Here is a 26,744-nt window from a genome sequence, read left to right on the forward strand (position 1 = left end):
TCAGTTTGATAAGCTGCCCTTATCAATCTCTGATGCCAGGTGGACGGGCCTATATACACATAGACGAGAACAAATATGATAAGGTTCTAATATATAGCAATAATTGACAGGTGTGAAGGGGAAAAAACATTTTCATTTTCCAATTTTGAAGGGTTTCAGTATAAATTACACCCTAAACGATTTAGTGAGGTACCGTTCAGTGGCTCCTGGCGACCCATTCTTCACAAAGTTTATGTACGTAAAATAATCCGGAGAATTCAAATATTTAGGTCCGGTTTATAGAAAGCTTCATCAAATTTTAATTCGTTGTTAAAAGTTAACAACGCGAATAGACCAATCAAATTGGCTCAATTTCGTCACGTGATCCGTTAATCACGCATTTAATTGCGAATTAAGTTAATGACGCTTCTATAAACCGGTTCCTAATGTTTTTCTGATGACTTTACTTGTTTTCACGTTATAAACTGCCAAACCATCTGGAAGCAAATTTTAATGAATTTTGGACAATTCTTTTAACATTTTTTTAATGATTTTAACATTTCAGGTCACTGATTGTTGTCATATTTTATGTAAAATTCTGCAAGAAATCCAATTCTTTTACTCTTTCCTTGCTATACGTACTTGTATATGTATATAGTTTATATGCTATAAGTTGTCAAACTAGAAATATTGAAAATTATTTTATCGAGTTTTGGACGTCTTTATTTTTAACGAACCTCACGCCTATAATAGTAGACATGTGTTTATGTAAAATTGTGTAGGGAATTCGAAACGGTTATTTTCAAGTAATAGGCTGCAAATCTTGAAAAAATCAAACAGCAGAGTCTATCAAATTTTTTATGTTTCTTTTAAAGAATTTTTTAATTAAATTTAAATTTAATTAAAGTAGTTCAAGACACTCGAATCTGTAGCTTTTTTTAGATAGTATAACTTATACTTTAGTTATAAGCCGTTAAATTTCAGTTAGCCAAAAGGTAGGTTTTGTCGAATTTTTGAACATTTTCAATAATTTTTTTAGCTAATAACATTTATAACATATCTCTCCTCTTCTTCTTGTTTTTGAGTTACAAGTTGATAAATCTCAGCTAGTTTAAAAGCAGATTTTAACGAATTTTGGACACTTTTTCTAACAAAACATTTTCTTAATGTTTTCAACATTTCAGACCACCGACTGTTATAGTATTTCCAGCGAGAGATAAGACTTTTTTAAGTATCCTAAAAACATTAATATTGCTAAAATATACCAGTTAACAGGGTGTTTAGTGCGTACTGTTAGGTTGGTAGTATTCTCGGGTTTGTAATTCTACGCCGATTTTGCACCTGTCATCTTTAATGGGGCTCTCAAATTCAAATTCAAAATGTGTTGTGTTAAGGATTTAGGACTATTTTTATTTAACACCGTTTTTATAGTGGTAATACCTAATCGCTTTTAGTTTGTGTTCTAGTAAATATGGTAGCAGATTTATTTTCGTCATTAAAACGAGAACCATTTTTAAGACTTTTTACAATTTCCTTAACGTAAATGCAAATATTCTTAATTGATGGTTAAATAAGTGCTTAATTCTAAACATTTTGGCTCTAAAAAACGTAAAATAAATTATTTTTAACGAAAAACTACAATCAGGTGCTACTTTAAGTGTTTTTCACTAATTTTTGGCAAAAAATACTATATCATATTCTTATGTAAAATTCCTTACAAAACTGTCTAAGAAATCCGAATCAATCATAATTTTTTTGGTACACTCACTGTTTTTCAAACTATGAGCTATCAAACTTTAAAGTTTGAAAAAACTACTTTTGGTGCACTCTCATAAAAACCATTGTAGTGCAAATAACTAAGCTCTTACCATAACAGCTTATATAAAAGCTATACCAAGAGTAAGTTATTTGCACCACAATGGTTTTTATAAAAGTGAACCGAAAGTAGAAAAAACTGATTCCATTGAATGTTGGAACTCTCTTTATTTTTTAAGTATACTTATTGATACTTCATACCACCAATGGTTGACAAATTTTTATGTAAAATTGTGTAAGGATTTAGAAAACTGTCATTCTTTTCTTGCTTCAGTTAGGTTTTATGCTATAAACTGTCAAACAGTCAAACCTCAAAGTATCAAAAATTAAATTTTATCGAATTTCTGAACGAAATTTTTCAACGATTTCGATATTTAATACTAGTGAAAGGAGATATATCTATATGTAAAATTGTCTACGCGGAATTCGAAATGGTTCTTTTTTAGCTAATTATGATTCTTAATAACTCTGATAATTAACATGTTTTTATGTAACATTGTCCAAGGAACCAGAATCTGTAGCTTTTTTGTAGCTAGAACTAACTTGTTTTCAAGTTATAAGCCATCACACCTCAGTTTGTCAAAAGGTAGATTTTCTCGAATTTTTTTGACTTTTCTTATTAATAATTTTTTTATCAATAATTACGTAAAAGTGTCCAAGGAATCCAAATCTGTAATTCTTCTCTTACTACAATCATTTTTCATTTAAGTTACAATTGCCAGATCTTAGTATAAACGCAGATTTTATCGAATTTTCGGACATGTCTTTTCAATAATATTTGTTTTGGCAGTTTTAGCTTTCAACATCTCTACTACTTGACAAGTTTTTAGGTAAAAGTGCCCAAAGAACCGAAATTTCACATTCTTTTCTCATTACAATCACTTATTTTTATGTTATAAGCTTATAAATCTGAAGCTTTAAAAAAATTATACAAAATGAATAAGCTAACTTGTTAATGTCATCATAAAAAAAAATTCTGGACACTAGCAAAACAGGAAACAAAATTATTCATTAACTTGATTGATCGTCATTCAACCTGTATTGATTATGCTCCGGATACTATCAACATATCAACATATGGTTAATATTTACATTTCTTGTGTGTGTACTTTTATTAGATTGGATATAGGCGTCCATAATACATGGTTTACCAATTTGCTTTTATCCTTTTTTTTTTCATAGGATAATGGTAATTGTATGGAATATTGACTAGTGTACTAGTGTAAATGCGACAGTTTACAATGATCCACTTTTTCTTTAATATACAAAAACAAATAAAAATTGCATGACCCAGATTTTAATGTTTATTTTTTTTATCCTTAAGATAACGTTAGATAATATTAATATTACGGCAAGTTTTCTCAACAGAAATGTAGGTGGCTATGAAATATAAATAAATATTATCAACAACTCGTTACATATCTTTAATACATACTATTACTTTCGGTTCACTTTCTTAAAAACCGTTGTGGTACAAACAGAGCACTCCCGATATCAATTTTATATGAGTTGTCATGGTAACAGCTTAGTCATTTGCACCACAATGGTTGTTAAGAAAGTGAATCGAAAGTACATTTTTTATTTGTTATAAAAACATTAATAAATAATAATTAAGAAAATTGCACTAGACGATTAAAAAAAGCAGTAGGTGTATTAAAATAAAAAACAATTTATTCTGTTTCTAGTCTTTATGTTTATACTTAAACAAGATTATTATAGGCAACCAACAAAACTCTAGCGAATTGCTAATGCACAGACCGGCATTAGATTGTCGCGAAGGTCAAGCGGGTGCGATCGGCGGCTACGCATTGGCGTGCGTACCGAACCTAGCGCAGGCAAATACATTTTCACATTCAAATGTGGAGGGTACACTTAAGTTTTTGCTATAAACTACTGTGGAATATTTAAAAACGTCTAGTCAATCAATTTTTCGTTTCAATCCGCGAGAAAAGGTTGGAAACACATAAATTATGTGTTTTTCCAAAATTGGTAAGACCTAGAAAAAAGTTTTACATAAAAATTGTAAAGCAAAAAATGTTACATAAAATACTTCTTGAATTGTGTAAATATTATTTACATTAACAAAGTTTAGGGTGGTTAAATGTTAAGAGATGATCTGTACAATTTTAAAAAATTAGCACAACACTTGATTGACATGTGAAATTTTCTGCTGAATTTGAATCGAAAGGTAGTTGTTTGATTTAGAATTGCCTTTATTGTAAAAAGGCGTTTTAGCGAAAAATGTACAAATATCTGAAATGGGACAAATTGTGCGTTTAGATTTGCGTATCTTCCTTCTGGATGAAGGTAGAAACTTCATTTTGTTGTAACATATTCCTCAAAATTAATGCAGAGTCTAACGTATAGACACGTGTTTAAGTTTTCGCAAAAGCAAACAAAAAAGTTTTCTTGTAACGTATCATGTTTGTGTAGTGAAATTTTTCAGATGCGAAAAAAATATTTTAAAAGATAGACCCCTACATTAAGACGAAATGCAGCTAATAGTTCAAATAAATTTTTGGTAAAAGAATCATTTCGATAAGTGTACCACTAACCGGGTTATTGTAATTTAAACTGACTGTAACAAGCGGTTGAAGTGAAAAGTAAAAAGTAGACTTGGGGAAGTGCACCTGGTTTTACGACGTCTACTTCGAAGAGTTCTATTAACCCCCGAGCTTAAACGCCAAAGATTACAATGGGCCACCGAACATGTTCATTGGCAGGAAGAATAGAACTCTGTACTTTTTGCAGATTAATCATCATTTGGACGCTATTCGGTTAGCCGTCGTGTAAGAGTATGAACAACCCCTTTAGGGGTATAGTGGCGGTTTGGAATGGCTTTTGTTTTAATGGTCGTGTCGACTTACTTGTACTAGAGGGCAACATGACTGCACGTATTTACGTAGATGAAGTAATTAGCAATGTCTTTCCTCCGAATCAAGCGGCTAATGGTGATTTTGTTTTTGTTTTTGGACGATAATGCTCTACCGCGCCGAGCTGCATACACATGGTTAGTAGAGACATGGTTGCGCCGTAACTTTTAGCCAATCAGCAAACGGCACGCGAATACGTCACGAGATTACACTTTTGAATTTCATATGTATTAATATGCATGTTTGTGTAACTTGGAATTACGGAACAATAAAAATTGGCTATTCCAAAGATATGGTGCCACACTTTAGGGAGGTTCTTGCGTGAGAAAACGTTTCTCCCCTGGAGCCAGTTTGGTCCAGATACGTATTGCTATTTTATTAATATTAAAAGACTTCGATATTTATTAGTTAAAATATAGCTTATAAAGAGTTTTTGAGGTAGGGGTAATTTTATTTTTGGTCGTAGTACCTAGTAGCCTTTGATTTTAAGACAATTTCATTTAAATAAACAACATATAGATTCGTCTTGGAAGGCTAAAGTCTAAAACTCGCATAATCTTCGTTTCTTCTTTCGCATAATCATCCCCTTAATTAGAACTTTATATTGTACCCCTCACTTTTAAAACTACCCCTAACTCAAAAACAAATCTACAATTATGTGTTTTTCCTACAATTAGATTAGTTTTTCCCTTCTTTCTAATATTTTTTTTCTTTCTAATAATGGTTCAGAATGTAGGAGGCGCTATTTAAAATGTTACAGGAGTGGCTAGCGACTAGGGGATAAAGCCTAAACATAAACATATGTAATGTTGGTTTTGACCTCTACCTTTGCAAGTCAAATTGAAGTATTGTTTGTTTAAATCAAATAGGCTTAAAATCAAAGGCTTCCCATAACTAAAAATTTCAAAATCTACCCCCAATCCAAAAACAAATCAACAATTTTTTACGGTTAGACAAGCTTTTTTTCTTATCTAAAAATTGAGAGTGTCATTTAAAATTTTAAAATAGGGGTGACTAGCGTCTAAGGAATTGAGGGTTGTTTTTAAGGGTTGAATCAAAGGAGGTAAAAGTAACACCAAATGATAGCATTATTAAGTTGTTTATGTGTGTTGAATTTCAAGTCGGTCGGATCATTTTAAAGCCCTGTTCTACAAGGTTGAATTGGAGGATGTTTCTAAGGGTTGAATCTAGGTGGTTGAAAGTAATACCAAATGAAGGCCATCATTAAGTTGTTTGTGTGTATTGAATTTCAAGCTGGTCGGATCATTTTAAAGCCCTGGTCTGCAAGGTTGAATTGGGGGATATTTTTAAGGGTTGAATCAATGGGGTTGAAAAGAATACCAAATGAAAGCTATTATTAAGTAGTTTATGTGTGTTAAATTTCAAGTCGGTCGGATTATTTTATAGCCCTGGTCTGCAAATTATTATTAGTTCTCCAAAATAGAAATTCATCTCCTAGTGGTGCTCCTGTTTTTTTTACTATACTGTTATCAAGCAAAACAACACTATTAACTAAAAAAGTCATCACCACTGGGTTACAATCGATATTTCTTATTAAAAACCATAAAAAACACGATGTAGACAACACGTTTGTAATCTTGTGACGTATTAACGTGGCGGTTCTCCCACACCTCCACAGAGTTACGGCGCAACCATGTCTCTACTAACCATGGGAAACACACGAAATCACGTCGAGTTTCCTCCATTATCGCCTGATCTCAACCCAATACAGCACTGCTGGATATGCTTCAGAGAAGGAGTTCAGGGTAGTTCAGGGCGGTTCTTCTCCAACTATGGGCGCAAATTGGGCCAGATTATATCAACAATTTGATCAACAGCATGCCTAGACGTTGTCAAGCAGAAATTGATATCTGTGGCGGGCATATAAGTTACTGAAAGTGATCTTTAAGTCATTTTATAAACACCTCATTGTGTTTTTTCCTTGAACCAGGCTTACTAATTGTGTTTAAAATTTATGTTTTCTGGTTACTACACATTCAGAATACACGTTTCCGTACTGAGTAATTTTATTTTTTTTTATATTTTTGTCTTTATTGCACAGTTCCTTAACTTTTGTCGAGTAGTATACTCAATTGTCATTCACTTTCCATTAACGATCTCTTGCTTGGTAGTCTAGTGACACGGTTCTACATAGTAATCTAGCAGGAAAGCCAATAACTCAATGTTGCTAATAGGTAGATTTTTTTGCTTCAATTATTAAAAGTCACTCGGTACTTGTACGACAAATAATATGAGAACAAAATATTGAAAATGTTTTAAATATGGTTAAAGACATTAGGTTAAAGGTATGCGAGAAGGAAAGTTGTAGACTTCAATTTTTCTTACACAAAAAAGTTTAGTTTCTTATTATTACGTATTTAAAATTTAAACCCAAAATTTTTTTGGACGAATTGTTTCGAAAGTGAAAGTATCAAGGCTAAAACCTACTTTCGAAAGTTGAAAATTGCCTAGGTGTATTGATATGACTTAGTTTTAATTTATTTTACTTAGCAATCGTATCGATTGGTGTTTTTTTTGTTTCCTATGATGTAAAATTTTATTTATTCTTCGAAACTGTCAAAATTTACATTTTTTTCCCTGTGTAAGGAAATTTTGATAACTGTTTGGCATTTCTGAATACGAAACGTTAGATTATTTTGAATAAATTTAAGACAATTTTAGACCTTGTTGAGTTTAACTCGAAGGATAAAATGTTGTATTCTCCTCGTTTTCGTGTAAATTGGTTCATTTATTTTACTTCGTGTATGATAAACCTCTCATTATCACTTGACGTTTAAAAATCCACTTGACAATAAAGTGTCCGATTTACACTCAAACTCGGTAAATAAATTAGTATTACTTAGACAATAATACCTTTTTTAATTTCAAAGTTTTTTTTAATGTATTGCATATCATAACATTCATAAGTTCATAAAACATTCAATGGTGAATTTTTTAACAGATAATAATTGATATCTAATTTTCAGCTAGATTTAGCAAACATCTTCAAAAAAAAACTCTTGCTTTAAATGAAAGAATGTAAAAAAAGCAAAATTCATTTCATTCGGTTTTTACAAAAAAAACTTGAAATTTCAGTTTAACCGGAAAAATGTATAATAGGCAAAATTAATGTAATTCTAGATTTAATTTAATTTTTTTTAATTAATTTAATGAAAACGTCTGAAGAGGAGTTGTGCGAAAAAGCGCGTGAACACATAATTTAAAATTGAATTTTTAAGATAAATTATAAACAATTTTTTTTTTACAATTTGGTGTTGCATTATTATCTCACAGGATAGATTGTACCTCAACTTAAATATTTGTTATGTTTAAACAGGTTAAAAACTTGTTTGATTATTTTTTTTTAACTTTTAAGTTCAAATCGCAAGAAAAAAAATATCATAACTTTCTGATGGATTTAGCAACAATATGTTTAAATTTGAACAAATAATAATAATAATAATAATAATAATAGTAAAACAATGATACAAATTTTTTTATATAAATTTTTAGGGATTTTGAACGGCTTAAACAGTGTGCTTAGTATAGTTCAACCTTAAAATCGAGCTCAATTCACTAAAACAGGCTAATATTATTACTGATTTCTGATTTACCACAATTAATGGAAAAAAATAGTAATTTTTAGTATGTTTGATGCGAGATTTTTGTAAAAACTGAGAACATTTATTTTAAAGTTGACAGAACTCGTAAAATTACCGATTTCTATTCTAAAACTAAAATTTTGTTTTGACAAGTTAGTATAATATAAATATTTATTTGAGTACCAACATCTCAAAAACTATTTTTCGTGCAACGAAAGAACCGCAAAAAACTTGAACAAAATAAAACTTGAACTCAAAATTTTACAAAATTTTTGGATTTTGTAGTTGATTAATTCTTAGTCGTCAAGTGTCATATTTGATTATTTTGACAATACCGTTTAAAAATTTTCGTTTATAAAAAGCAGAACGTCTCAACATGAACCCGGATGGCGTAAGAATTTTCTTGTGCAACTATTACCAAATAAAAAAATGCATTTTTAGAGATACAGACCACCATATCCGTCAAAATCTCCAACTCCAACGCGAGAAACTGATATTAGTGGAACCAGCAGAACACATCTCTATTTAGACGACGAAACGCTTCATCGAATGATTGAGTCTTTTGGACCCATTGAATATTCACAAGTAAGGAAATTGTGTGCAAAATTTGAAAGTTTATAATATGATGTTTCATAAAAAATTTCAACTCGTGATCTGAAATAATAAATTAAATTTTAACGTTAATATCACCAGATAGGGCCCGAAGATTGAGTAAAAATATCAAATAACTTTTGTTATTACAATTCAGTAATTTTTGGGGCTTGAAAAAAATGACCGATTCAAAACAGCAATCTTTCGTAAAATTTTCTGGTTTTTCTAATTAAAAAGTAATTCAATCGAGTGAAATCAATTAAACTAAGGTAAATTTTAATTTAATTTGCTGCTTTTTAATAACAGTTTTTAAAGAAACTTGAAAATTCACTAGAGAAAGACAAATTTATCAGCTTATTTTCGGCTTCTTTTATTAAAATATTATCATTTTTTGCCCAATTTTGGTAAAATTTTGCCAAAACAGATTACAAGTATTTTTTTTGAGTTGTTTTTTTTTAGTTTTACATGATTTTGGCTGGTTAAAAAAAGTTTGTTTGATTTAGCAAACTTTTACAAAAAAAACTAATTTTCAGTTTTTGTTAAAAAAAAACTAATCTTCTAAAAACAATGTTGTATTTATTTAATTAAAAGAGTAGTAATTAATAGAGCATTAAAGTTTGGCTAGAAATAGGTAAATGTACCTATTGTAAAAAAATTCGAAAATGTATATATTAAAAAAATTTCGAGCTTTACTAATTTTTTAGAACGCTATGAATATGGTTGAAGAAGAATTAATCTTTTTTAGGTTTAAATTGTTCTGAAGTAAAGTGCATGAAGACTGAAAAAGAAATATTCTACATTTTTTCCATTTGTAGTTCAGAATGTAACAAATGTATTTCTAAAAGTCGTTCGAAAATGGAATTCTTTTTTTCTCAACACAATTGACTAAACAGTCATTCCATTTTAACGGAAGGTACACTTTGCATAAATTTTTAGACTAGTCAAAATATTTACAATCTACATTTAGAGCCATATTTTTAAAATTTGAAATAAGAGCAGGAAAAAGAAATACAAATTGATGACGGACAGGACACAAAAAAGACCTCAAATTTTTGTTTGTTGATTAGTCGTTATAAAATTTTGTTAATTTAAAAGACATTAAACGCAACAACTATATTTGAAATAAAAGGTGGAACCTGTTCAATCTTCTGAGATCACAAAACCGAAGAATAAGGCAATGTGCAACGGCTTCTGATTAATTTACTTTTTGTTTACACATGACAGACGGGATAAAAAATTCTTGTGTGCGAAAATAGCTTTAAAAAAAATCATTCAGAAATGGAAATTAAACATTCTTGATTTTGTTTAACAACGTAAGAAATAAGAACAACATTACATTTTATGTGTGCAATAACGGTCGGAACAGAAAAAGTTTTAAAAATAAAAAAGAAATATTACTAATCAATTTACTTACTGATTTCCATTTTTTCAACTTCCAGAAACTAGAGAAAGATTCTTTAAAAATTATTCAACAGTTGTAGTACGTCAGTGTTTTATGTTATCGCCTACAAGACGCAAGGCAATGTGTGTAGATTTTAGAATCCAATGAATTACTTCAATTTAAATGATTATCCTCTCCCAAAAACTACAAACCAAATTGTGTATTTTAAAAGAAACTTAACATAACTAAAATCCATTTTAAAATTTTGGTGTTAGGTTGCATTTTTCCTGGAATGGCTGTAATAACAAATACATTTCATAGTTTCTGAAATTAATCTGATACATTTCTGACCAACAATTAGAAACGGAGTAGAAAGAAATTGACGTTATTTTTGCCTGATGTACTTAATTTAGTTTGATTTTTAAGCAGAATGTTGTCAAAAATAAGCTAAATAATTTTGGTCAGAAAACAATAGTCTCTTGCATTTTTTAAAAAACAGCCCAAAGAATTACTAAATAAGTCGTTAATGCCATTAACATCTTTCTTTGGAACTTTTTTTCAACCAGAAAATTTCAGGTGTAACGAAAATTTACTAAATTAATTTTTCTGTTACGAGTGTTTAAGGGCATATTTTTACGGTTAAAGTTGCACTTTTGCGAAAAATTTTGATAAACCTTTGTAAAAAATTGACAAGTTAAAGCACAATATGTATATGTTGTCTTAAGAAGTTTATCCGATTATTCATTTGTAAACCAAATGCTTAGGTACTCACTTTATTTTTAGATCGCTTTAGCAAAAATTAAAAAAAAATCATATTTTAAACAGATTTTTTAGTTTTTAGTCAACTTTACATGAGAGTTTAAAAAATCATCAAATTAATAAAGGTCGTTGTTTAACCAGTAACAGTATTATTGCGCTATAAGTAAATATAATATTTTTAGAATTAGACTAGAAATACTTTAATAAAGTTTTCGAGTATTTAGCACATTTTTAGGGTAAAAACTAATACTTTTTTGATAAATTTTAGTACAACTGGGTAAAAAATCACCAAATTAAAATAGTATACTTTATTATAAGTCATAGAAATGCATCATTATGTGCGAGTGAGAATTTTGACAATTCTCACGAGCTTTATAATGGCATTTCGATCACGTGTGATATACGACGTTTTATCACCTGTACATACGATTGCATTGCATTGTAAAAAAAATTCAAGAAGTTCAAGTAAATATCCGCCTGTAACATTAGCATAGTTCTACGTATACCTCATTCTTTTTTTAAATCAATTGTCAATGTCAAAAAGTTTGAAATTATGTTGGAACCTTGCCACAGTGCCATAAGAACAAAGTCTGGACGACTAATTTTAAATGGAGTTGCCAACGTTGAAACAATTTGACAATTGATTTTAATTCCGAATGGACTTTTTCAGTTTTCGTAGTGGCCTGTGTTGCTATAGTTATAAAATAAACAGTGTCATTGTTTTCCCCAGATTTACTCACTTGTGAGTAGAACTAACAGCGTTATCTCTTTCACCGAAAACAAGGGTATAATGTACCTGGACTCGAAAGAAAAAAAAATTAATGCTCTTTTAGTCTGTTTTTTTGATATTGATAGATTTTTGAGCAAAATATGGTCAGAAATAAACAACAATATTTAAAATTTCCTCAAAGATGTATTTTATGCTTTTCAAGCACATTCTAAACGACTTCACTTTTTTGTTATAAAATAGACGTAAACCATTCTCAGCAATAGCAGTTACTTAATAATTTTGTTTGAGTTAGCTTTTAATCCGATACAAAATTACTTTGAAAAAAAGCGTTTAAGTGGGTTTTGACATCAAATTTACTTTTTTAATTTCGCTGAAAAAATTTCCTGAAAAATGAAGAAATTCAATTTAATTTGTTTTTTTTTGAATATTTTGATAAGTTCTGCAAATTAATGTTTCTGGTCTGATTTTGAATTTTTGGCTTAAGTTTTTTAAACTCACTGACTTTTATTAAATATGTCACCAAATCATAATTTTTTTTAATCACTACATCAAATAAGAACTTCATAAAATTTGGGAACATGTTAGGATGGAACCGTCATTTTATCGATATACTCGTAAATTGAAACTTATGAAACATTTGTAAGTTTTAATAAATTTTTTTAATAAAATTTGGATTTTAGATAAATTGTTTTTTTTTTGTAGTTTGCTGCTACGGTTGGTTCCCCTGAAGGCTTTGACCAAGATCTGTGGCAGTCGGAACAATGGGTTAGACATCTCAAATAAAAATGTTAAATATTTTTTCGACTTAGGAATTTTTTTATTAGGAATCTGGTCCAAGTAGGAGAAAATCTCGATCACCTCGCGACACAACCGACCAAAATTACTTACTTAGTCAATCGCAAATTTCAGAAGAAACCAACCCGCAAGCAGCCGAAGCTCAACACCAATCTTTGATCGAATGGTAATTTATAATAGTCGTTTAATAAACTACTTTGTTAAATAAAGCGGATAATAAATAAGAATTTAAAAAATAAAAAAAAACAAGAAAGCTGTTTAAGTGCAATGTGTGACATATAAAGATTGCATAATTTTATGAACGGGTCACCAGTGCCTCAACCATTTAAGCATTTTACAAACTTGGATAAAGCGAGAATTTGTTATATGTCAAAATCAAAAATAATTTTAGGTTTGACCGTTCGGTCGAAAAAGAGTTGCAAAAACGTCGTGACTCAGGAGGGCCTAACACCAGTCCTCTTGACCCAGCTATGGCTCCGCTTAAAGCAAAGCACGCCTTGAATCTGTCGAAAGGGACGGCGGAACGAATGGCGGAAACAAGTGCAAGTCGTGTCGAAATCGCAGCGAGACTTCAGACCGACTTCACCACGGAATTGACCGACGCTGTGGAGAAGTTTGCCAAAGCTGAGTCAATGTCTCATTACACTGAGGCGTTGCAAGCGGCGGAAGAAGCGGCTCAAAATGCCCCCCCTGAGCTGATGGAGCAAGCAGCAGCTGCTGAGGCGAGGAGGATCCAGACGGAGCTGTCGCAGGTTAAGGAAACGATACCTGGGGTTAGGCCAATTGAGGTGGTGGGATATGTGGGGATTACAAAGCCAGTTCATCCAAAGAGATCGAATTGAATGTTGAAGGTTTTACTTCAGATATTGTTTACTATACACGTTTGAAACATATTGGATTGAAATATATATCTTATATTGAGATATGAGGATATTCATAATCAAGAAGTTAACATTTTCTCAATAATTAAACACTGTGATTAAAATATGCCTTTTTAGAAGTAGTTTTGATATTATCCACATATATAGCTCATGTTCTCTTCCTCTTTATATGTTCCTATTCCTCTTTTCCTCTTACTCTTTTTTTCTTTCACTATTTCTCTTCCTCTTTTCCTTGTCATCTTCTCTTCTTTTTCTCTTATTTTCTTCTTTTTTCTACCTTCCTTTACTTTGATCTCTTCGTCTCATCCATCCCTCAATACCTTCTGATTTTTGTAAGTTATTTTTAATTTGTTGATTTTCAAAAATTCCTCTCTTAAGAATTAACCAAATCGGCTGAATCCCTATTTTATTCCTTTCTTTCTTTTATTTTATTCTTATACCTCTCTTCTGCTTCTTCTCTTTTTCTTTCTTTTCCTTTTTCGTGATCTTATCTTTCTCATTTTCTCTTCCTCTATTCTTCTTCCTTTCTTCTTTTCCTTATCTTCTACTTTCTCAGCCTCTTTCTATTGTTCTCTTCTTTGTCTCCTTCTTTTTTTCTTACTACTTTTTTTTATTGCCCTCTTCTACAGGTTTTCTTCCTCTTCGTCATTTTGACACCAAAGCAAGATATTTACATTCTTCATTAGTATTATTTTGTTTAATGGTATATGGCCTTTTTAACAGTTACAGAAAAACAACTTGAAACTAAAAATTCCTTTGTTAGATTACTTACGTATGGTATTGTCATAAAAAAAAAAATATAAATATGCATATGGTGGTAATGCCATCACCCAAGTGCCAGAGTTTTCAGGTCGCATCTACAGCCTCTGACCTGACCTAACGACCACTAGTAGTGACCGGGACCGACGGCTTAACGTCTCCTCCGAAAGACGAGTTAGTTGCGATGTTTTGGCATTACATTATATTATTACATATTATTGTCATAAAAGCATTTTATTGAAAATTTGTGTTCTATCTAAAGGAATAGTTTGAAGGTATTTTTTGGCAAAGTGTCAAACAAATGTGTTAAACTTCTTGATGATTTTAAATCATTTTTCGGCAAGCGAATACTACGACATGTACTTGGTTTATGGTGCAAGCGAAGGAAATGCTTTAGATGCGGTGAGACAATATGGCATCCGATATCCCCAGCGACGACAACCAAGCATTAATGTTTTTCGACGACTCGATCAGAAACTTCGAGAAAATTGCACTTCGATTCCTGAATATAAAGGAATACATCCTGGAAGGCCGTAAGAAGAACTGTTGAGACAGAGGAAGCAATTATTGATGCGGTTGGCGAAAATTCAAGCATCAATTGTCGTCAAGTTGGTAGACTGTTAAACATTCCGTTTAAAACAGTTAATAGGTCGACGCGAGATGAAATGCTACATCCATATCATTATACAAAAGTCCAGTCTTTATTGTCAGCAGATTACGAACGGAGAACGGCTTTTGCTCAATGGATACTTGATTAAGATGTGGATTTTTTAAGAAGAAAATTATGGACGGATGAATCTTTATTTACCAACAACGGAATCTTTAGTAGGCACAATCACCATTATTACGCAATAAATAATCAATATTTGAATTTTGAAATGGGACGTCAGCACATATTTTCGTGGAATGTATGGGCTGGAATAATAGGAAACCAATTAATAGGTCCTCATATTTTGCCGGCTAGATCTCCATCCTGTTGATTTTTTTTATGGAGCCATATCAAAGACATTGTATTTAGTCCACTAGTGCCGGAAAATCTTGCTACTTTGCAAGAAAGAGTTTTTGTAGCCTTTAACTGAGTTACTCCGGACATGTTAGAACGTACCACAAATTCTGTTCAAAGACGTGCCAAAGCCTGCTTATTAGCAAATGGCAAAACATTTCAACAATTATTATAAAATACATTGTTTGTTTTTAATTTTTTTGATTATTAAATTGCTTTTTTCCTAAATTAGTTTTCCCTAATTGTTGTAAAAATACACTACGCATAAAAATTCTCGCAACACATGAATTTTTCCGGTTCCCAAGGAAACATTTGCACCTGATGCTAATTTCGACTATCGCTACTGAGGTAACATAGTACAATGTTGCCGCTTTGGTCATTACTTTTTAAAGAATTACTGGCTCCACGATGTCTGCACAAAAAAATCCTTCAAATTTGTAATCGCTGAACTACTCTCCAGCTATGCTTAAAAGTTTATTCAACCTCTTTGACACATCCGACACACTCGTAACGTTATACAGGGTCAGGCAATCTTATCGCGCACCCAAGAAAATCGCGACTTCTAATGAAATAAAAATCCTGAAATTTTACACACCAGCCTGTACATTGATAAAGACCATTCTCGATTTTTATTAAATTTTTTTGTTAATAAATAAAGTCGTAGCAGTTTTGTGAGTTTTTGGTCACTAACTGTTAATTTGACTACAAAGTTTTTACACCAAATGAATCCTTACCTGCTAGCCCATCGAACGCTGGTATCAGTGCCTTTAATTCTAAATCTGATTGATATTTTTCTTCGCTAATTTCGTAAACAATCATCTGAAGTGAATACGCGTGGTTTAGTTTAAAATTTAGAATTTGACTTTTTGGTCGAAAATTACTTTTTTTTTATTATTATTTTTATCTGCAAGTGAAGAATTAACAAAAAATTAGGAAAGATACCTTCCGAACGTACAGTCAGGCGTGTAAAATGCAATATTTTTTATTTAATTAGAAATCGCGATTTTCTTGGGTTCGCGATAAGGTTGCCTGTATAACCAACAGATAACTCAGGAAAACTGTGCTACTAGGGAATATAAACTTATAAACCTTATAAACAAGATATCATACAGTATTTTTTCTACTTCGCACTTTTTGTACCAAAAAACTAATGTCGAAATTTAGGGAATTTTGTGGCAGTTGACAACATTTGCGCGCAGGCTGTGAAATGAATTTATAACTTAGACCGCCATTAGTTTATTCGTACAAATGTATTCTAAAAAAGCCCAAGACGTTTTGCAATGTATCCTTTAACAAATACGGGCTTTTGTGGCAAATACGTCGAATTTGAAAAGTGGCCTAAGGATAATGAGATCTCTGCACTGGCTTTTGAAGTGGTTTGTACATTACTCGAAATGTGTTCGAAAGGGCCACATATCAGGGCTGGTTTTCTATTATTTTCTATTATTTATCGTTTCTTTCGGAATTTTAACCAGTAAAACTAAAAAAAATTATAAAACAAAATTAAAAAAATTATACAAGTGTCAATTTATATTTTTAATTTTTCAAACAATGAACATGAAATGGTTGTAAAAATGCACGTTACGGATAAATGTAGACAACATCGTCATTTATCTGACACAAAAGTCGCCTAATAATGACTCTTTTTGAAGGATTCTCTCAAGAGGAAGATGGTCAAAGATTGGATGTGCAACAATCCAGTTGTCAGTAGAGCTTGGCTACCTTATAGGAAGAATGGCAGCTTCTCTTGTAGACGAATGCAAGGTACAAAACACAAAACAGCAAATGCAGAAGGAAGAATTTTACGCAATACCCCATAAGAAAACGTTTTAGTTCTGCAAAAAAATTCTAAAATGGCCTTCGGCATGCTACAGGTACTATAATTAGCTTAGATACCCTAAAGGGAAGGTCATGCAAGGCTAGACTAAAACCACATTTTGACACAGGCCCTGTTTTAACGGTAGATGACTGAAAAGCTCGACTAGCTAGAATATGCTCAAATACAGTTTGACGACTGGAGACACGTGTTTTTAGGGATGAGTCCAGATTCTGTTTTTATACCAATAATCATTGTCTAAAGACATAGAAAAAACTAGGTAAACGTTTTTTTCAGGGTGCCATTTGTAAAGTAAACCAACTTCGTGGCGTCTCTATTATATTATGGTATGGCGAGGTGAATATTATTTTTAGAACAGCACGAATCTTGCAATTGTTAACAGAAGTTTAATGATTGTCTTAAGATATAGAGATGAAATTATAATTTCCATTCGCAAACCATTTGCTGCTTTAAGCGGTCTACAATTTATTTTAATACATGATAACTACTGATAATGCTCGATCAAAAGTTGCAAAAATTGTGACAGAGAAGCTTACCGATACAGGGATTAATGTTATAGTGTGGCCGTTTAAAAGTCTGACTCTTAACCCGATTAAGCACTTCTGAGAGAACCCAGAAATAAAAATTGAAGCCTACGAAAATTCTCGGAGGACTTTACAAGAAGTCTTTTGCAGATTGCAGGAAATTTGGTCTACAGAACAAAGAGGAAATTGCTACTCTAGTTCAGAGTATGCGAGAGATGGTCATGAACTTTATTAGTATCTGTTTTTAGTTAATTTTGTTAAAAAAATTTAATGACATTCTAATGACCTTCTGTTCTTTGCCCATTTTATAAAAATTAGATTGAGTATGAATGAATAGGTTCTAACCTATTTTATGTTAGTGCCAAACAAAATACCTCCATATTCAAACATACTTTTTAAAAAATATTGAATTTTGGTTAATATCCCTTAATATTGCGGGAAAATGTAATAGATAAGCCGCTGAGAGTTAAAAATATTGCACCATAAACTTGTTTTACCTATTAGCTTCATTTCATCTCGCTTATGTATAGATCTATCTTTTAAGATAAAACAAATTCTCGCATCTCAAAAATTTCACTACACAAAAAAGAAACATTAAATGAAAACTGAAATTTTCTCAGTTTTATTTTGTCTAAAATAAAATTTGTATCTATTCGTTAGAAACCACATTCATTAAGGAATCTTTTGCAGAAAAAGATTCAGGCTTTATCCGGAAGGAACAAGGATACAAGAAGTTTTCCTTCTTAAGTCAAATTACTTTAATTTTGAAAAAAATCTTAACTTCGATTTTTGCATTAATTAATAAGTTCTTTGTTAAATGATATAAAAACTGAGAGAGGTTAAAACCTGTTTTAGAACTTGAAGAAAATTAAAAAAATTTTTTTGGTACACGATCCCTAAAATGGTTACTTTGGTAACTGCTTTGACTCCGCAAAATGTCATTGTAAAGGACAAGTACTTAAACATTTTGCGGACTCTAATTTATTTATTATTTTACACAACAATAATTATTATTTCAATTAATTAGTCGTTGCTATGTCTATCAGTCGACTACACTTATGATGAGGATGAATTGGAAATGTAAAGAATTTTACAGTTTTGTTGTTTTAGAGAGCAAGTACCAATAAAGTTTGTATGCAACACTTCCGCAAAATAGTTTTAGCGGACTCATCTTATTAAGGACTCGGCTTCTTCGTCGCCTTGTCCTTAATCCAATTCGTCCGCTAAAACTCTATTTTGCGGACCTGTTACATAAATAACTATTAATAGACTTAAAAATAAAAAACCCAAGTGATCTTAAAAGTCTTAGGATTGCAAATGAACTAATTATAATGATTTATGGTTTAGGTTTACAAACAAATTAAATCGAATGAAACAGATTAAAATATTTTCGTTCTAATTTATTGAATTAAAGCATCAATTTTACAAATAAACTAAATCAAATAAAAAAGCTTAAAATAACATTCATTTTGTTGTAATTTTTATTTTTTTCAGGAAATTTTAGCAAGGGTTTTAGAAAAAAAGTAACTTTCACTTTAAAAACAGGTTAGAACAATGAAATTTTTAATTTTGCGAAATGATTTTATTTCTGACTGAAAATAAGCTACTACAGTTATAGATTTATTATTTTGTTGATCTTTCGCTTTGTGTTTAAAGACTCTTTAAATTTTGTACGTTCTGGCTTATTTTCGGCCAAACTTTGGAAAAGGAGATTTAAAAATAAACAAAAATGACTAACTTTAAATACAAAATTGTAAGAAAAAAAACAATACACAATAAAAGATTAAACAAAAAGCAATATAAATAGTCTGGTCAACTTGTAAGAAACAAACTACTTTCTATTACCTAAAAACATGATCAATAATACCGGGTGCTCAAAAACCGGCGCACAAACTCATTGGAGTGTGGTAGAGAATTGCTTACATATAAAGATAAAAATAGTAGATCAACAATAAAAATAAATTATTTTTGAAACGGTTTCCTAGGAAATAATTCCCAGTGTTGACACATCTATAAATTGTGATTTTTTTGATGAATCGTATTTTTTTAATTAAAAAATTTGCTAAACACTGATAGGAAATTTAAAAATAATTATTCATTGTTGTGTTAGGGAACGATTACTTAGTGTGAAACATAAAACCATTAAAAAATAACGAAAACTGAAAAAGTTTACAAAATAAGTTTGTAGCTCCATATTTTTTATTTTGACTTTAGTAATTTTTTCAAGATTTTTCCGTGATCTACACATGCTTCTCAACAGCGTACCACTGAGTTGGTGCGCCAGTTTTTGAGCACCCTGTATAACTATTTATTATATAAGACGATAAATTATTAACCCCATTCGTTTTTGAAATTAAATTCGTGCTTCAAGACTGGTCTTATGAAGCTTGTTTTGTAATATATTTACTATTATACAGGGTATTCGCGAAGTTGAGGCGTTCTTTTTAAGAGGTGCTAGCATGCATTGTTCTTAAGAGTTTTAGCCTAAAACACCGTAGTAAAATGTTGATGATAACGAAGATACAATAACAATAGCAACAATAATTATTGAAAATCTGGTATCCAGAATAATGATTAATGAGGTAGATTATTTTGAAGCGCTTATCTCAAAACGGTAGTTAGACAGGATCGGACTTAGAATTTTAGAAAATAAGCCTTTTGAAGGTAATTTAATTCTCTTCAATACATTTTTCGAACTCGCAGCATTAAAAGAAACTTAGACCTTTCAACACTTTTTCAAATGTTTGTCATGAAAATTCAATTTTTCTCAAACAATTTTAAACCGAGACAGTTTGCAATCTTTTTTTCACTCGAGTTATTTTCGCCTCCTTCTAGATCACATCCTCCTCGGAATTTTTCCTTAATCTGACCTTTTTTGGTGGAATTGGAGGTTTTTCGCTCTGAAAAAAAAGAACACTTTACCAAAACATTAAATTATTTTTTCTAATCCCGTTGGTAAATGTCAGATTTTACGTCATAACGTAACTTTTTAACGTAACTTAATTCCAATAATAATAATAATAATAATAATAATAATAATAATAATAACTGATTACGTAAATACATATGAAACAATTAACTCACCCGCGACATGTTTTTGGCATCTTTCTGTTCCTTTAGACAATTTCTCAACCGCTCGTTAGGACCATACACATGTTTAGGGCACTGTGTCCTGTGCAATGCTTGCGCACGCATTAATGATTGTTTCACACTTTCTGAAGGCACATATTTCACATAAGTACAATCGTCTGAATCATATTCCGATCCTGGCTCATTTTCATTAATAACTTCGTAATGATTCACATTTAAGAGCCCACACATTTGCAACTTATCATAAACTGCACTGTCTTTCATTTTGATTTTTTTCGCCAAATCATTGAGAAATCGCGCGTATAAATCTTGTTTCGACTTGGGCACTTTGCACAATGAAATGTACAATGAATCAACTATAGTTTCATACGCGTTTAAAAAATAGGCAGAATCGTCGATTTCGACCACCGTGCGATCGTTTGTTGGGAGAGGAGGAGAACTTCTTTTTTGCGAATCGCTTGTGATGGACACGTATTCGCTCATTCTGACTTGATGCAGTGAGGAAGAGTGTTCAGCTTTTGTGCTTCTGTCCGCTTCGTAAACGTTGTTTTCGCTTTTTCGGTGCGCTTTTCGCATTTCGACGTCTTTCTCAGCGAGGGAACAAGTGCAACGTTTACGATTCCTTTGGAGGAAGTAGATATAACAGCCTAGGACGAAAACGAGGATTGTTGCTGTGAACATGTAGCAGAGTGCTGCAATTTGCAGCGGAGGTGACAAAACAACTGAAAAAAAATACATTTTTTTTATATTAGCTGTTTCAAAACTATAAAAACGCCAACGTCGCATTTTACCAAATTATTTTCTTAAATAAGACTGACAAATTAAAAAGTTTAGAGCTCTCATTGAAACTATGAATTACATTGGCTATTATTTCCTTGAAGTGCCTGAATAATTTATAACAGCTAATTTTGAGAGAAAATGCGACGTTGGCGTTTTTATAGTTTTGAAACAGCTAATAGGTATTAAAAATGTTGCTTGCTCCATAGATGAGAGCAGAGGTACTGCACCTTTATTCTACAAGTGGTTACTGTGGCACATTATTTGTTTTAGCTATTTTTTTATCTTACTAATAGAATGAAGTGGCCATTTGGTGATTTTTTTATTCTATCGGTAAAAAAAATTACAAAAATTTCTCAATGTACAAATAAAAGAAAACGTTGTGTTATACACGTAAAGAAAAGTTGGCATTATCTGAACAACTTTTCTTTACTTGAATAATAAACTACTATTAGCAAACTTTATTTATGTTATTTTATAATCCCTGGAAAAATTTGAATTTCATCGATATCTCAAAAACTGTTGCTATAGATAAAAAAAGGACAGTTTCGAAATCTTCTTTTGGAAAACCTTTCAATTATGTTGGTTTCGTGTCCACTTTGCCAAAAAAAGATATGTTGAAAAGTGATTGATTTTGACGAACTAAATTTTAACCAGCTTTGCAAATTTTGATTGGTAAGATTGCTCTAAAAATTACCACTTGTAGACAAATAAATAGTTTTGAATTTGAAAAGCTGGATTAACAATTGTCTTGTCTTCTAACTTTCATTAAAAAATTAAAGATTCTCATCTTTTCCTCCAATTAATTTTTATCTGGAGGAACCAAACTTTAACCGATATCGCAAAAACCGTTGCTGTAGATTCAAAAAGAAGGACCGTATTGAAGCTTTGCGTTTTATGAAATTGGTTTCATTTCGTGAATAATTCGGTGGGTGTTTACTTGCTGTTGACACCACTGGAACTTTCGAACAGAACCCGTTTAGCCGCTACAGAACATAATACAGATAACTGACTCGTAAGACGAGTTCATTCAGATAGTCCAGTGGACTTTTCTTTTTTGGTACATGACTTTTTAGTCAGTTTTCTTCTCGTAATATTGGGGTTCATCTTAAGTGTTGTCTTGTTGACAAAATTGGATCGTTTAGACGGCCCGGAACAAGATGGTAGATTACTAAACTAATAGTTATTTATTCGAAGAGTTTGAGTGTAAATCGGACGCTTTATTTTACGAGCGGATTTTTAAACATCGAGTGATAACACTGATAACCAGAGGTTTATACGAGGTGAAATAAATGAACCGATTTACACGAAAACAAGTTGAATACAACATTTTATTCTTCAAATTAGATTCAACAAGGCTTGAAATTGCTTTAAATCTGTAAAAAATTATCTGACGTTTCGTATTGAGAAATGCCGTGATTTGAATTTTTTTAATTTGACATTATGATATATCTGACCAGAAGTCATAATTTAAATTGGATCAAAGACGTAAATGAAATATGTTTTTTATTTGCATCACCAGATCGTCAGGCTCTTTATTTTATTTGAATCACCCTGTATTTTTTTCTAAAATAAAATAAAAATGCACGAACAGGTAACTTAGTATATTTTAAGGGAGTTCAATTCTGACCTAATTGAATTAGTCACAGCTTCTAATTTAGATGAATTTTATTTGTTACTTTAGACTAATAAATTTTTTTTCGTGTGGCTTCATCCACATTCAAAATAAGTAGCACAGTTTTAAAGGCCTATTAGTAAGGCTTCTATTTATACAAGACAAGTGATATCGTTCCATTTAGGAAAAAATCCAGCTTAACCTGAATTTTTTCACGTCTTCATTATGATTTTTGGAGAATTGTATAATTTTTGTTTATAGTACTATGGAGTCCCTTCGCTTTGTATCAAGTAATTGAGAAAATCTCAATTAGCTTTCGATAATTTTGAACTACAATCCGAAATTTTATGCTTTTTGCTACATTTATTTTTGTAAAACAAGTGAGTGAACACTTGGAAAACATACTTTTATCGTTCAAGTAAAGTAACAAAATTCCTTATGACGATAAACTGTAGTAATTCAGTTAACAGGTTTTTTTCCTGGTTATAATATCACCTTGAATTTTTTTCAATGAAGAAATGAAAAACAAATGAAAAATCATTGAGATTAAAAGTAGGTAATGAATTAATGATATAAGAAAATTATTTGTTTTTTTTTTGTTGGTAACATTTTAAGCCTTCTTTTTAATATCTGAATCCTAGATTATAAACACTGCTACTATTTTAAAACGTAAACATGTTTTTCTACTTCGGTTTCGTACTGAGGTCATTACGATAAGATATTTGCTTATCCTAATATTCAACAGAGTGCTATAATAATTACACTAAGAACCAGGGTAATTTAGTTGGATAATGTTGATAACCTAGTTTTTTGACAATTATCCAAGAGAACTGTCAGTGTCAATCGGCACCTGTTTGAATTGCATAATTTAATCAAATTAATCAAATTTGAAACTTTAGAGGCATTTGTACTATCCCTGATTGTAGTCCCTTCGAACACCTTTCGAGTAATGTGCAAACATAATTTCAAAAGCCAGTGCAAGTAAGTAATTTGAGATTCCATTCTCCTTCGGCCAAATTTCAAATTCCACGTATTTGCCACAAAAGCTTGTATGTGTTAAGAGATATATTGCAAAACGTCTAGGATACTTTCAGAATACATTTGAATAAATAAGCTAATGAGTAATGACGGTCCAAATTATTCATCTCATTTCACGGACTGCGCGCAAATGCTGTCATCTGTCACAAAATTCCATAAATTTCGAAATTTTTTTTTTGGTATAAAAAGTGCAAAGTAGAAAAAATATTATATGATATCTCGTTAATAAGGCATTTAGTCGCACTTATTCTATTATAGCACTCCTCGCTGCGCTCGTGGTGTCCTAAATTCGCGCGTGCGTCTTATAAAACTCGTATCATTATATATTTATTTCACTATTATAAAAACACACTTTCCAAATAGCAACGTGTTTTAAATTTAATTTTTACATTAGGCACTTGAGACAGACAAAAATAAAAACATATTTGCTCTAATCTTGGCATTTTTGACTAGTTTCCCAAAATAATTGTTATGCAAAAACTCTCAATTTGTGCTTTATTTTACTCCAAAAAATTGAAATGCACGTTTGCAAGTTTCTACTATGAACTAAAATTGGATATAATGTCATTTCCAAAGGGATTTAGTTATTTTTAATTTATTGATTTTTTTAGCTGTTTTTACCAAATTCAAATCAATATTATTGTCATCATTTAACAGATTTGTTGTTTTTAGCCTGATCTAGCGGAATGTCACAAAAAAAACAGAAATATTTTCGACGAAATTTGATGTTTTGAAAAAATTTAGATCAAAAATTACTTAAAATCGAGAGAATTTTATTTTTTATGACTATAAATAACATATTTATCACTTCGCAATAACTTTGATAAAAAGAAAATTAGAGTCCAAATACTGGGAGAACCATATAGAACACGCGTATCACCTTATCTAAAAAAAATAATACAAGTAGTTTGTTGCTACTTTTTTACTAATAGGTATTTCTATATTTCTACTTTGTTATTGATTATTAAATTTTATTGTAATAATTTTTGCAGAGTCAAACTCGACAATATTTTGAATAAACATTCTTATATTTTTTAGTTTGTAATAATTTCTGACATGAATTATAAAACACAACGTTAGAAATTTGTGAGTGAAACATTTAAATTGTGTATAAAATCTTTACTTACTCATCACTTCATCAGGTACAGTAACTTTGTGACCACATCATTTTTTACACACTGTAACAGTTACACAAAAGAGTTTTAAAAAACTTTTTTAGTAAAGTTCAACCATTTCTCACATTACTCATTATCAATCCTAGTACAAATAAATAAACATTTTTGCGCCGTAAATGTAAATCTATCATAACTTTATCTAATCAAAATTATCTACTTTCAATATGGTGACTTATATCCAGAACTTTGCAAATTTCTTAATTACAAGCTAGAAATATATTTAAGCTAAAAAAAATCAGAAAATAATAAATAAATAAATAAATAAATAAATATTAAAAATATTTTTTTGCAGTTGCTTTATCAGTTATTAATATCTGTCTTTGTTACCTTAAATAGAAGTGATACAATAATTATTAAAAAATTAATACCAAATTACTGATAACTGTAATCTCTATTGTTTTCATATTGCTGTGTTTAAGTTTAGTTGTTCATTTTTCTAACTTTTCTCTCTTTAATTATGTCTTACTGTTACCAACTTGATTTCAAATTCAGAACAAAACGAAAAACTTGCCATGAAATTATTTTGCTCATTTTAACTGATTCATTTAAATGACCCAATTCCATGGCAACGAAAGGTATACTGATTTCACATTACATTATTTCCAATTTTTGTAGTATTAATATCGGTATTTATGATTTCAAAGTGTACCAATAAAAAAAATTACGTAAATCATTCGTGGATAAACTGGTCTTTAAAACACTTGAATCGTTTATTCCAGAAAGAGCCTAACTAACATTTTACGTTTACGAGAACAACTAGAAAAACCTTTTATTTTTCAATTTAAAGGTAACTAATGACACTTTTTATTGTAAACTCAATGTCTAAGTGCCAATACATGTTATCATAACATAATTTTTGTCTTTTGCAAATCCTATAAAGGAAAGAATCAAAACGAAAAACGTGAAAAATGGTCAAAAATGTTACTTAGTCAATGAACGATTTACTTGCTCTGTTACGACCACCCCGGCTATGGCGTCCGCGTCGTACTAGAAACATCGCGCGAGTTTAAAGACCTTAATATCCACTTATACTTAAATATATTATTTTCAAACTACTTTCTAGTTAATATTTATAAAAGGTGTATTAAATACGTGTTTGTTAATTTTACTACATCATAAAACTCATCAAGTACAACAACTTTTCTGTATAACATTTTGCAAAATTTTAATTTATTATTTTCACTGTTTTCCTACTTTCTTTTGTGTAAACGAGCCGGTCATGGTTTAATATTTAGTTTATATATGTACATCGAAACAATTTCCATTGTTATTTTAAATTGTTTAAATTGTTCGTTTCTACCACAACCAAAGTAGTTCGGCGCTTTGTTTTTCTACCCATAGGCAGGTACACGTTTCAATGTTATTTTTTAGAAATTTTAAATAAATGTTTGAACTTTATTACCTACCCGTTAAAATTAACACATGATAAACCCTGTATGTTTTTTTCAAATTCAGTTTGACCACATGAGGCAATAATTAGGTCAGCAATATTGCCATAACTGCAAGTTGTTGTGGTCGAC

At 30.7% G+C, this 26,744-nt stretch overlaps 2 protein-coding genes across 2 annotated transcripts; one reads left to right on the plus strand and one right to left on the minus strand.

The window, feature by feature from the left end:
- The first annotated feature begins 8,502 nt into the window (after positions 1-8,502).
- LOC103312754 (uncharacterized) lies at positions 8,503-13,525 on the plus strand. The gene is made up of 5 exons (XM_008194198.3): positions 8,503-8,660; positions 8,711-8,854; positions 12,433-12,495; positions 12,555-12,691; positions 12,917-13,525. Exons 1-5 carry the CDS (start codon positions 8,646-8,648, stop codon positions 13,365-13,367), a joined length of 810 nt encoding a protein of 269 aa, XP_008192420.1. The 5' UTR covers positions 8,503-8,645; the 3' UTR covers positions 13,368-13,525.
- Positions 13,526-19,967: 6,442 nt separating this feature from the next.
- LOC103312755 (uncharacterized) lies at positions 19,968-25,324 on the minus strand. The gene is made up of 3 exons (XM_008194199.3): positions 25,177-25,324; positions 20,614-21,341; positions 19,968-20,429 (listed from the first exon to the last, which is right to left on the minus strand). Exons 1-3 carry the CDS (start codon positions 25,178-25,180, stop codon positions 20,361-20,363), a joined length of 801 nt encoding a protein of 266 aa, XP_008192421.3. The 5' UTR covers positions 25,181-25,324; the 3' UTR covers positions 19,968-20,360.
- Positions 25,325-26,744: the final 1,420 nt, after the last annotated feature.

The sequence above is a fragment of the Tribolium castaneum genome, chromosome 9, assembly GCF_031307605.1.
Source record: "Tribolium castaneum strain GA2 chromosome 9, icTriCast1.1, whole genome shotgun sequence".
In the NCBI taxonomy this organism is placed as follows: Eukaryota; Metazoa; Arthropoda; class Insecta; order Coleoptera; family Tenebrionidae; genus Tribolium; species Tribolium castaneum.

Excerpts from the sequence above, each read along its gene's own strand:
- LOC103312755 (XM_008194199.3), bottom strand. Across the intron at positions 20,430-20,613 it reads ATGCCAAAAACATGTCGCGG|AGCGAAAAACCTCCAATTCC; the intron begins GTGAGTTAATTG and ends CTTTTTTTTCAG.
- LOC103312754 (XM_008194198.3), top strand. Across the intron at positions 8,855-12,432 it reads GACCCATTGAATATTCACAA|TTTGCTGCTACGGTTGGTTC; the intron begins GTAAGGAAATTG and ends TTTTTTTTGTAG. Across the intron at positions 12,496-12,554 it reads TGTGGCAGTCGGAACAATGG|GAATCTGGTCCAAGTAGGAG; the intron begins GTTAGACATCTC and ends TTTTTTTATTAG.